Consider the following 12,071-nt stretch of genomic DNA (forward strand, 5'->3'; position numbering starts at 1 on the left):
GCTAGAGGAGATCTAGGAAGAATGAGTAAATTTTTTTTTTTTTTTTTTTAAAGGAAACAAAAGTGCAGAATTAGTGAAGGAACTGAAACTGGACTGCCTCTCTGGAGCAATAGGGAAACAGATAACATTTTATGGCAGGTGGTCATAAGGGAGGTTTTTTCATTTATTCTTCACAGAAACTATTTGGAAAAAAAACCTTACAAAAATCAGAATATCTGAATTAAATCCTGAAAGGATGAATTTGCTGAGGAATGAAGGCATCAGAAGTACCTACTATAGACAGTTAAACAATTTCTCAAACTGCAATCTTCACTGATGCTATGACAGAACATAGGCTATAGAGAAATCCAGATTGAAATCCCAAAACTTACTACCTACTAGCTTTCCACTCACATAATTCAGCACTCTTAATGCTTCAAGTTCATCACCTGTAATGTTCCTCTCAGAAAGTGCAGACTATTTTCATTTTCCATTAAGATATATGTTGTGGTATACAAGTAATGCATAAAATTGATGTTTACCCATCAATAATATTACCAAAGGCTAAAATCCTAGCTGTATCTTCTATAGATAGTAAAGATGCTAATAATAATACACACTTATTTAAGACAAAATATTGAGGATCAGAAAATATTTTAGTATCAAAAAAGTCCAGATGTTTCTTTTACACAGGATTTTCTACTTCCTCTATAGGCCAACGACAAGAATGGGATCTTGTGAAGTCTGAATCTGAACTGTCCAAAGTTAGTCATCCAGCTGGCAGAGCAACGCAACACCTCGCTTGATCCAGTGTTGGACTGGTTTATCCGTGTTAAGCATCAGAGCAATGATGAAGTTAGTAGAATGTCCAGTAGTAGATAAGACTCCTTTACGCTCACTTGTCTTGTAGAGTGGGCAAACATACGCATTAGATTTCTTGATGTCCGATTTTGCAGCTTCAAAAAAACCCACAAAATAATACACATTCAGCAGATCTATTGATAGAAACATAATCTACATACAAATATTAAGTATTCACAGTAACATCCTTAAAGCTAAGTAAAAATGCAAAATTGTTTTCTGAGTAACATAATAAAATTATCTGGCTTTTTTGTGTGTTTTCTTTTGTAGTTTGTTTTGTTTTTAAACCCAACTAATTTAACTACAATTTGTTTTCAGGACTGGATGCCTTTCTGTGATTCTACCAGCTTTGTAATCATTCAAAGACACATTAAAATCTGAACAGTTACTTATTTAAAGCATAGTTTATACACAAGCTTTTAACAGCTCCACAAGAATTCTGGTCCAGCAGCCACAGAACCTAACTGCAATTCAATCACCTGAGATCCCAAGGACACAACTCAGCAGGAACTCTTTGTATGCCTAGACTGCTTACATGCAACTTGTGCAAAGTCTAAAGTCATGCATATCTGAACAGATTCATCCAACCTTAAGAGAAAGCACAGGCAGAAAAAGTGGAAACTTTATAAGACTGCCTATTAGCTAATAACATCTAAGTTGCAACAGTTGCAGTAGAAAGTCCTGCTGAAGTCAATAAACAAAACCAGGGATTTACTGCTCCTGATCAAAGAAAACAAGAGTTATGGAAAATGTCTTACTAGTATGACAGACAACTAGCATAGCAGCTAAAAATAACCTGAGCAAACCTTGCTAAATCATGTGAGGTAAAACACTGAGTCTCTGTAAGTCAATTAAAAGTTCTCCTCAACTTGAGTAGAGCCAAGAATTCAAACACCATGTGCTTTCCTACCCAAATTAATTTTTGGTTGAAAAGCAGCACCTAAACATATTTATAAAAAAATTCATTTAGCTAGTCCTTTCATCTAATTCATAATTATAAACATCTGTGGGGAAAGGGACAGGCCTATTGCTCAGATGAGATGAAGCTAGTAGGATCAGTTTTTAATGTAAAAGTCATAGGTCAGATGCACTTGACTTCCGTGCACATTTGGGTAACTTTGGTGAGGGTAGGAGCATCGATCTGTAAAAAAGGAATTCACTGTTGCAACTTCTTGTTGAATAGCTCACACTTCAGAGAAGTTATACTCACTTGGCTTTATCCAAATGATTGGCATCATATCAAAGAGCAATTTGGGATACTGCTCAGCTAACATTCCCCTGGTGAGAGAAAGCAACAAAGTAATTATTTGTGGCTTGGTGTTAAACTGAAGAGGGTTTTGGTGTGTGGTTTTTTGGTTATTACTTGCTTGGGGTTTTTTGGTTTTTTCCTTCTCCATTTTCCATGCATGAAAGAGTATTTCATTTGGTGTGTTATTTCAACAATATGAAAAGTATCACTTAAAATTTTTAAACAAATCTTGTTTAAGCACCTAGGAAAGCTTTCCAGAACCATAGTAAAACACTTTTGTTACTGACTTGGTCCTGTCCCAGCGAGCTCCATCTAAAAATAATCCATGGATATAAACACCATCTTCTGGTGCAGTATCAGCAGTATCCTGAGGAATAACCTATGAGAAATAAGTGTTCCATGTTATTAAACGTTCACAGCTGTTTGCTTTTTGAGGTATTATGCTAATAGCCACTTTTCAGAAGATCAATCCAAACTGAGAATAATACAGTAATACCTTCCTTTCAGTACCACTTTTATACAAAACTATAAAGACAGCAGATTTCTGTGGGTTTTTTAATTACCTTTATTGTAGGTTAGAAAATAAGGCTTTAATCACACAGACAAACATGTTACTCTCTAGGCTATTTTCTTGAGTGGAGTCCAGGTCCAATGAGAAAACGACTTTTAATATAACTCTTTTACGGATGTTATTTAACATGCCTACCTTACCAAAGAATTAAATGTATGTCTTCAAATTGCAGTGAGTTAGCTGCAAAATGAACCTTCCAGTCAGAATTTACTTACTACATCTCACTGCAAAATCAGGACTCGGATTAACAAAAGATGCATTTATAATTTCTCCCTACCTGAAATTCATATCCCAGAAGGTCAATAGGGATCCTGTGCTTCCTAGCATAGTTTTGCATAGCTCCAGTTAAGAAAGCTTGAGTAAAATAGAATCCTGACAGCCAAAAAACTGTGGGCTTCCCTAATTCATACCAATCCTGGAAAGCGAAAAATGACACATTCAATAATCAGAAAGAGACAAATCCCATATTGTTTGACCATTTTCTACATAACTGTAGTCAGAAAATCTAAGCAAAATCTATCACTCCTTTCCCAATACTCCTTTAACATAAATGACAAATTATATGAAGACGAGGATTAAATAGTTGGTAGTACTGCCTCTTGTACATTACCTGTAAAAATTTCAGCCTTTCTAGAAAATCTAGAATATAGCTCCCTAATGGTTTTAGACTTGGGTAAGAACGTTTCGCCCAATTCTCAGGAACTTTTCCAATAAGTAGACTGCCACACAGAGCCTCCAGTTCAGCATCCATAACAACCAGTCCTTTAATGGCTTTCTTCAGGTTAATTAGCGTAATACGAATAGTTTGGATTAAACTAGAATTTAAAAATAAAACAAAATTTTCACACATTTTGCATGATTTGTAAAACACAACATCCTCCATGGATTATGAAACCATCTACAGAACTTGTATAGCTGCTATGTAACTGTGTAATTAGCCACATCTGTAAAGTCATAGGTTTGTGCATTTGTGACAATTTATTTAAGACTAGGAACGGTTTAATAAATTATTTTGTTATATCTGAGAATACTCTGTTGGTAAGAGAATAAATTTGGAACTCCAAATGTATACACCATATACTAGATGAAGGAAAAAGGTTTAGATTACAAAAGAAGAGGTGGGTAGGGTTTGCAACAAAGGAAAACTGGGAGACTGAAGGCAAGAGAGCATTATTGAAAGTTTAGGAGAAAATGAAGTGGGAGACATGAAGAGACAAATAGAAGAAGGGGAAGAAAGAATGGAGGAGCAGGTGAAGATAGAAAGAAAATTAGGAAACAAAGTCAAAAGAGAAACTGGGGACCCAAAGAGAAAAATAAAAGTGATTATAAGTTTGTAATGCTAGGAGAATAATTGTGAAAATAAGGTATAGGAAGAAAGGCATCAGGGAATGGGAAAAAAAGGAATAATTTAAAACAGAAGCATATGAGACAAGAAATAAGCAGAATTATTTCCAACTATCACGGAAAAGGTTTCTTAAACTATAACTGTGCGTGTATTATAGTTTCTAACCCCTTTACCCTACAGGTCATAAATACGAAGAAAATAAAATATAATTGAAGATAAAGATGGTGAAAGAGAAAGTGAAGTTAAAAAAAACCCCAAACATAAAAATATTGTTCACATTCTCTTTTCCAAGTGCCTCCTCAGACTCCCTTCTTCTCTGTCATGTATTTTCCTCTTTCAGTTCATTTTGCCACTAGATCATTTTTCCTGACATCTATCCTACATTCTGACTTTCCACAAGGAGTAATGGTGCTTGGACTGCAGATATCACTGCAGACAATTAGAAGGGAACAAATAAATAAATAAAATATTTCACACAACATAGGGTTTACAGTGTATGATTTGCAGGAAAACTTTTTCTGCAAATGGAAAGATTTCGGTTACATTAAATAAAATATAACACTCTTACTTGTTAAATCTTTCCATTTCTTGCACCAACACAGTGTTCATACTTTCTTCATATCTCACAGGATATTTACTTAGGCAACCTTCAATGTCAAAATCATTTGGAAGCTGTAAATGACAACATATTTGGAAATCATGCCATATATCATTATGCATCAGTATTATATTAAAAATACGCAGATGTAAAAAATTGCAGGGTAATAGATACCATTAAACTTTCTGATGAGTATCTTATCAATACAGTATTTAGCAGTTTAATCTAAACAAAAATTATGGGGTTTTTAAAGTGATGTTTATCTTTTAAAAACCACCTAGAATTTTTCATACCATGAAAAGTTATGAATACATTTCAATTTTATTAATTTTAATCTTGTTCACGTGAATGAATCACTGTTCTTCCAAAGTTTACTCTGCTTTCTCTCTGTCTCCCATCTCCTATCTATTTATTACTTTCATGTTGCATTAAATCCCTCCCAGGAGGTTTTTCCTCCAACACGAAATCAATTTGACACTGAAGATTCTAGTTAAAGAATTTCTGCTTTGTAAAAAGATAAATTGGAATCACTGGTGTAATACAATACCTTGCTGAGAATATCATCTGCAATTTCATAAAGAGTGCTGTCACCACCTCCAGAAGTTCCCTGAGTGCCTCCTCCTTGTGTTAAAAGCAGAGATTCAAAGAGGATCTTAGTTTGCTGAAGATCTTTTGAAATATCCACATTTTCATGCAAACCAAATACCTCTGGTTGCTGACTAAAGGGAAGACTCTAAGACAAAATAAACAACAAACATCTGCATGAGATAAAGCAGCAGGCTTGGAATTAGATCGAAGTCTTCTTTAAGAAGCAGAGTGAAAAACTACCACTGACTTTAATTGAAGGTGGATAAGGACCTTAATGGTAGGTATTTGCAGACAGTATTATTGGTGATAGAGCCATCACCTCACTTAAAGAAAGCCATTCCATTCCAAGGAATTCTTGATTATCTATGCCAGGCCCTCCTGTTTACCTACTGATTCCCTCTGAGAAACGTTCTAGATCATGGCAAGGATCATACAAGGAAGTTAGGCAAGAAGCCAAGCACACAGTTTAATGTGCTGCAAAACTACCTTTTCAACACAAAGAAGCCTTTAAGGATTGTTTTTTAGTGCATCATCATTATAACAGTTCAAAATCTTGTTGCTACTTTTTACCTTAATAAACTCAATGTAGTCCTCATATGTGCCTTTTGGTGGAGCATAATAGTTGCCACTGGGAGAAAAAGTGTAACGAGGATTTTCAATTATATCTGGATTGTAGAAGTCATCCAGCATTGTCAGCAGTAAACGTCTGTCCCAGTCATCTGTCACTCGACCTCCATAGTTGCACTCACCAGTTAGGTAAGACACAGCTTCAAAAGGAACATGGCTATATTCATTTATGAATAACTGAAACAGAAGACATGAGTAATTCTAGAGACAAAATATCTGCAGAACAAGTGTGACCTACAGACTAAAGGGTTGGAAGCTATAGTGCATGTAAAACTGCAGTTTATGGAGTTTTCGCCCTAAGTGTTGGAAATTCAAATTCTGAAATCCTTTTTCAGGTAAAATTTCTGTTTAAAATAAAGAGGAGTTAGTAGTAAAAGCCTCTTCTGAATATCCAAATTAGTAAGTAAGTCATTCAAGTAATTCTTGAATTATTTTTAAGTGGATAGTTTTTCCAGTCTAAACTTTCTAGATGGACACTTTTCTGTGTCATGAAGAAATATGCATTTCATGTAATTTTTCTTCCAATTTTCAGAACCCTCTGATCTCTTTCCTTAACTTCTTGATAACTTTTCCAACTGTTCAGCCTCAGCTTCTGTAATTCACAGGTTTAGCTCTACTGACTTTTCTACACAGGGCCTGCAGAAGACTCAAGGTCAAGCAGTGTTCAGAATTTCATTTTAGGGAAGGAGAACAGTCTGAGGCTCTGTTTAACTAACAGTCTATATGTAGAAAAAAATAATTCCTCCTACTAACCACAAAAAACACCATAATAGGTGACTGTCACTGACACGTTGTTACTTAAAACACAGTGAAGTCTTATATATGACAATTTTAACTCTTATTATACTCATATATACTCATTATATTCCATACATCTATATGAATCTAAATCTCTCAAAGGACAATTTTAAATTTTATTTCATTTGTAATTTTGAAAGTATTTATAATATGATTGACATTCTTTGCCTTTGTAGCTGAACTGAAGCCATGAAAATCTATGAACATTTGATGTAGCATAAGTGTATTGCTCCTTTTTGACTATCAGCTTGTTCCTATGTTTTGCAAGATCTGAGTTAAAGGTAGCAATATAAGATTTTACCTGCAGCTGTCTGATACTGATTCGCAAGTCTGATTCATTAAATCCATAGGGTATATTCCAACCAAGAGGCCCAAATTTTCTTCTCTCCTGAACAAGAGCATGGAAAAAACAAACTCCAAAGAGCAGTTTCTCCCACACCTTTGAGAAAAACAAAACAACAAAGTATTATTAACTAGCCTATATGCTCATGCCAGTCTGTAACTTACATAGAAAACACACCATTTGATTAACACTCTCCATCTAAAGTACAAATACAGGCAACTATTAAGTATGCTGTGGTTATTTGACTTGGGAACAAATACACACATAGCGGCCACATGCAAGCACATTTAGGTAGTTCCTCAAGTACCATTACACAAGATTCTTCTCTTCTTCCATGTAAAGGGCAGCTGACTTCGTAAGAATTCAAATAGCACCAGTTACTGACTTTTAAGGCTCATTAGACAAACACAAAATACAGATGCATTGTGTAATATAAGTCCTTAGATGCACCCACTTATACCTATGTATATTGATTACCACATTCATATCTCTGAGTAATCCCACTGTTTTTTCACTTCCTTCATAGGTAATGATTAGCTAAGTAGTTTATCACTTACTAGTAAGACATATGGGGACTGCAGTACTGGTCCCTGGTAGCAAGAAAAGACCTTTTCAGTGCTTACCATCTCAATAATGATAGGTATGCCCTACTAATTAATGCTCAGAGTTTATGTACATTGTGTAATATGTGTGTGTAATAGGTATGTAATTTAATAAAGCTTAAGAAACCATTTTAAATATTGCCACATGAAATTACTTGGCAGAGTAATTCTCAACTAATCATCTTTATCATTGCAAAACATAAACTCACAACCATAGTAAGAATTTTAGCTTATATTATTCACTGGACAGAAATCAGTGTATCTGTGGAAAAGAAAAAAAAAAGAAAGAATAAAACTGTCAAGAGATAGGTACATTACCAGCTCCTTTTCTGGGCATCCAGAGAAGAATGCAGGATCAGAAATAGGATCAGAAAGAAATGACTGCAGTAGGTTTAACCGGAGACCAGTAGGAGGTTCATTTGTCATCTTCACTCCATTCTGCAGAATGTTTACTGGAAACTAGAAATAAGAAATAGCAAAACTCCGTTCAGAAAGTGTGGAATAGATGCTATATTGTAATAACAATATATTATTACTCTGTGTTTGTTATATAAACAATTATCTGTAAGAAATTACATTTTAAACATTAGAAGCTTTTAAAAAAATTCTCAAAGCCATCAAGAAAGTAAGACCTTGCTGTAAACAACAAACTTATATTTTAAAATGTTTTCTTGGTATTCAACACCCTATAAATAAAATGCAAAATTAAATTTTTTAATTTATGTGAAACAAAACCTCAGTGATGGCATAAAAACTTATTATAAACGCTGGCGAAATGCAGTTCCATTCATTAGTACACAAAATATTACACATCACAATATCAAAATATTACAACGGAAGCTTGGTATTACTATGTTTATTATTATTTTTTAAATGTACTTTCTCTTAATTAAATTATCTCTTCAACAGCCTCATTGTATTTCAGAAAAGTTCTGTATCATCAGGTCATTCAGGGATATGAATATTTCCAAAAAATGTCATCAACTTTTCCTTTCCCCAAATACAGAATATTTGGCAATGCATGTACCTTTGGTGAAGGGTAACTAGTAAGCCAAAGTCTGAAGACTGGATGACATTTTTCACTGCTAAACTCTTCACATATTTTCTCCAGCATTGGCATCCAGGAGACAGCTAAATGACAATTTTGTAAACAAACCCAGGTTCCTTCTTCCATTCCTTTTTGAATCATCTTTGTAGCTATAGGTCCTTGTCCTTGTCCTAGTGAGATGGACTCAAACTTATTTCCAGCCATATCTCTGTCATTTGCAAATTTCAGGAGGCCTTGAACAGAAAGCATAAGATTTTAGCATTTCTTCGTTAAAAAAAAGTTATGTCAGGAAAAAAAAATATTTAAAATTTTTTATTACTGTTGTGTTAAAATGTACATCTAATAAGATGGTACAGCTTTGATATAGAGTGTAAAATTTATTCAGTTTAAAATACCATTCCCATTTTTAGGGAGCACAGAATTTTACCAGTTGACATGAGGCACACAAATCTACTTGCACTAAGTGCAAAACAATCCTCATTATGTATTGAAGGGGAAATTCAGGTCCCTAATCTGAAAAGCTGTACTACGCTTTTGCTTTCTCTTTCTGTGTATACTTACTAGACATGGGATCTGCTCCTGGAGATAGCACAAATAGTAAAGGGATTGTAGAATTTGAATCTAAGTAACTTTTTGTTAGATCAAAAGGTGGTGGCTCTACAAATTTCTTCCCCAGTTTATCAGTTACAAATGTTGTTATAGCTGGACCAATCTGGTAAAAAAAGTAAATAAAACCATTAACATAAATTAAACATAACTGGATATTTGACAGCATCTTTTATGTACCATATATCAGTTAAATTCCTGAGCCTACGGACACCTCTCTGCTTTGCATGGATTTAAGACTAGTCTTGCAGAATGCTTCAGGAGCAAAGATTTCACCTCTTGTTGACAACCCGCCCCCTTTTTTTTTTCCTTACAAGAGGAAAAATAATGCTTTTAGAAAATAACATACCTCATATAAACAATATTAAATTACAGTAAGAGTTTAATTAAGGCTTTACCTGATGTGGAGGACCACCACATTCCCCCTTAGTAAATATTAATGTAATTATTTTTAATTAATTCTAAGGAGCAACTGCAATACATACTTTAAATCCTAACATTGATTGTTCCTAAAGTACATCCAATATAATTTGCTAAGTGCACCAAAGGTAGAATGTGTTAAAAATTCACCTTGGCTGTTCAAATGAACACATTTGATCTCTCTCTGCCTTGGAACCCTTTGTATGAAAGCACATGGTACTGGATACTCTGTGTATTTTTTCAGGCTAATATATCCTGCTCTCAAGTATATAACAGACTAAACATGAACAAGCACTTGAAGAAAACTAGAACAATGAGTATACTCTGAAAGATGCATTAAATCACATCAGACAAAAGATGTCAGCTGATGCTTGCGGTGTTTGTATTGCTCAACTGAAAAATAAGAATAGCATTTATTTTCTTAATAAAACAACAGATTAGTTATTTTAACAACCAGTGCAAACTATGCTACAAGACACGGAACAGTCTACAAACACTTGATAACAGATCATGTTACCTTGTCTGGTCTTAAGCACCGAAGAATTATCATCTTTTGTAATTCATTTAATGTATTACTCAATTGTTCTGGCAACGGAAAGCTTTGTGGCTCTTTGCTGTCATAAATTTTTTGCCATTCGCCTATGTTTTCAGAGATGTGACTCCTAGAGAAAAAAAGCACTTACAATTACTGTAAATACCTGGAGTCTGTTTTTTGATGTTTATCAGAAGCCAATTACATTGTAATGTCATACAAGCCACTCCACATCTACATCAGCAAATAATCCTACAGTTGAGCTTCTCCATGCTGAAGAGTGAAAAAATCTTTTCCCACCATGCTATTGCAGACATACAAGACTCCACCTGAAAGGTTCCAAGCTGACAATAAATTCTGCCTATTCCTCCAGCCAGCACTGCTTGGACCTTCAAAGGTCTGGTTGAATTTTCTGCCTCTCATACTTCATGAAAACTCCACTCTTTAACGGAAGAAAATGACCAGGAAATTCAACCAGGGAAAAAAATTTTTTTGGTTTCACGCAACATGCAGAGTATGTCCTCTGCAATGGGACTACTCCCAGACTGTTTAAAGGCTGGATCATCATCCAAATTGCTACTAAAACTTCACAGGGGGAAAAACACAAAACAGCCCCAAACAATTTCTTCTAAGAGAGCAGTGTTTCCGCAATCGGATCCAAATCCTCCAAATATTCAGGCTCTGTCAGCTATTTATACACAAGACTTGTACAGCCGTGCTGGCTCCAGAATTTAGGGTTAAATTCTATTTAAATCCAGGGTGAAATTGTCCTGATTTCAAGAGATTAGATTTTACCAGAAAAACTCCTCGCCTGGCACTGCAGTGGAATTTTGCTACATATACTTCTTTTGGCCTCCATTGACCCCCTTGAAACACTGTTTCTCTACCATGGAGACATTCCAAAAGAAAAGGTTCTTTAGGGGATGCCTCAAATAATTTAGAAAAATAGTTTAATTAAATAATATTACAATTAGCCAACCAACCGTTTGACTTATTTAAGTGAAGCAAACTTAATGATGAAAAAACGGGCTGGTTTTACCATATTGGCATTCTGGCACTGGTTTGGAAAACGTACAGGAAACTTTTCTTTCAGCATGTTACACATGCTTTGGTCAAAAACAATTAAGGCTAATTCACATCAACATTTTACTATACCTCAGTCCTTTCAAAGCTGGGATTTCACTTGCACGACATAATTCATCCCAGCTCTTATCTGGTAGCCAAGATGGATCTGGATTCTTATACTTATTCTTGAGACCCACACCCCCAGTTAGTAAGAACATAAACTCTTGATGTTCTATTTCATTTTTAGCCCTATATTAAAAAAAAAGATGGATAATATTCAGTTACTGAGATACGATTTTACATAATATAAAGAGTTGTTTAAAATTAATTACACTTCACTGCCATTTAGTAATACTTCTACTGCAGTAGCAGCTGAAATCAGATCTCAGTATTCTATATAGTTAAAAAACTGTATGGTAAAAATGACTGATTAAGACTATAGTAAGGGTTTCAAGGGGTAAATGGTATATATCTGCTTATTTGTTTTTAAAAGTGCAATTATTCCTGATTTTTAAAGGCTTTATAGAAAATAATGGGTTCTGGGAATACAGTAGCTTTACAAATTGGCCCAGGAAGAATGGTCCATACACAGACATGTACACATTGTAATTAAATAAGTATGCACATGATGGTTGTGATGGTGCAATTTTGAACTTATCTTTCCTTTCACAATGTAGTCACACAAAATCACAAAAAACCCAGGAAGACTAAACTGAAAAGCCTGTGGAAGAGGGAAGACTGCAAGCGAGACCTCATGATGTATGCAAAAGGATAAAAGAGAAAGAAGAGAGAAAATTAAAAACAAAGACAAAAGCTTGCTGGGATGGCACATTACTGTC

At 34.7% G+C, this 12,071-nt stretch overlaps 1 protein-coding gene across 1 annotated transcript in view; it reads right to left on the reverse strand.

The window, feature by feature from the left end:
* Positions 1 to 147: 147 nt before the first annotated feature.
* The window catches only part of DNAH12 (dynein axonemal heavy chain 12), a 74,857-nt gene continuing 62,933 nt past the window's right edge, over positions 148 to 12,071 (reverse strand). Inside the window, exons 61-74 of the mRNA XM_029995981.1 lie at positions 11,323 to 11,481; positions 10,153 to 10,297; positions 9,171 to 9,321; positions 8,589 to 8,842; positions 7,880 to 8,020; positions 6,918 to 7,055; positions 5,762 to 5,995; positions 5,151 to 5,336; positions 4,574 to 4,677; positions 3,271 to 3,475; positions 2,938 to 3,075; positions 2,377 to 2,468; positions 2,051 to 2,118; positions 148 to 935 (exon numbers count right to left, since the gene is read on the reverse strand). Coding sequence (XP_029851841.1) covers positions 745 to 935; positions 2,051 to 2,118; positions 2,377 to 2,468; positions 2,938 to 3,075; positions 3,271 to 3,475; positions 4,574 to 4,677; positions 5,151 to 5,336; positions 5,762 to 5,995; positions 6,918 to 7,055; positions 7,880 to 8,020; positions 8,589 to 8,842; positions 9,171 to 9,321; positions 10,153 to 10,297; positions 11,323 to 11,481 — 2,206 coding nt within the window. The 3' untranslated portion in view covers positions 148 to 744. The remainder of the gene's footprint in view (positions 936 to 2,050; positions 2,119 to 2,376; positions 2,469 to 2,937; positions 3,076 to 3,270; positions 3,476 to 4,573; positions 4,678 to 5,150; positions 5,337 to 5,761; positions 5,996 to 6,917; positions 7,056 to 7,879; positions 8,021 to 8,588; positions 8,843 to 9,170; positions 9,322 to 10,152; positions 10,298 to 11,322; positions 11,482 to 12,071) is intronic.

Source organism: Aquila chrysaetos, chromosome 20 (assembly GCF_900496995.4).
Source record: "Aquila chrysaetos chrysaetos chromosome 20, bAquChr1.4, whole genome shotgun sequence".
In the NCBI taxonomy this organism is placed as follows: Eukaryota; Metazoa; Chordata; class Aves; order Accipitriformes; family Accipitridae; genus Aquila; species Aquila chrysaetos.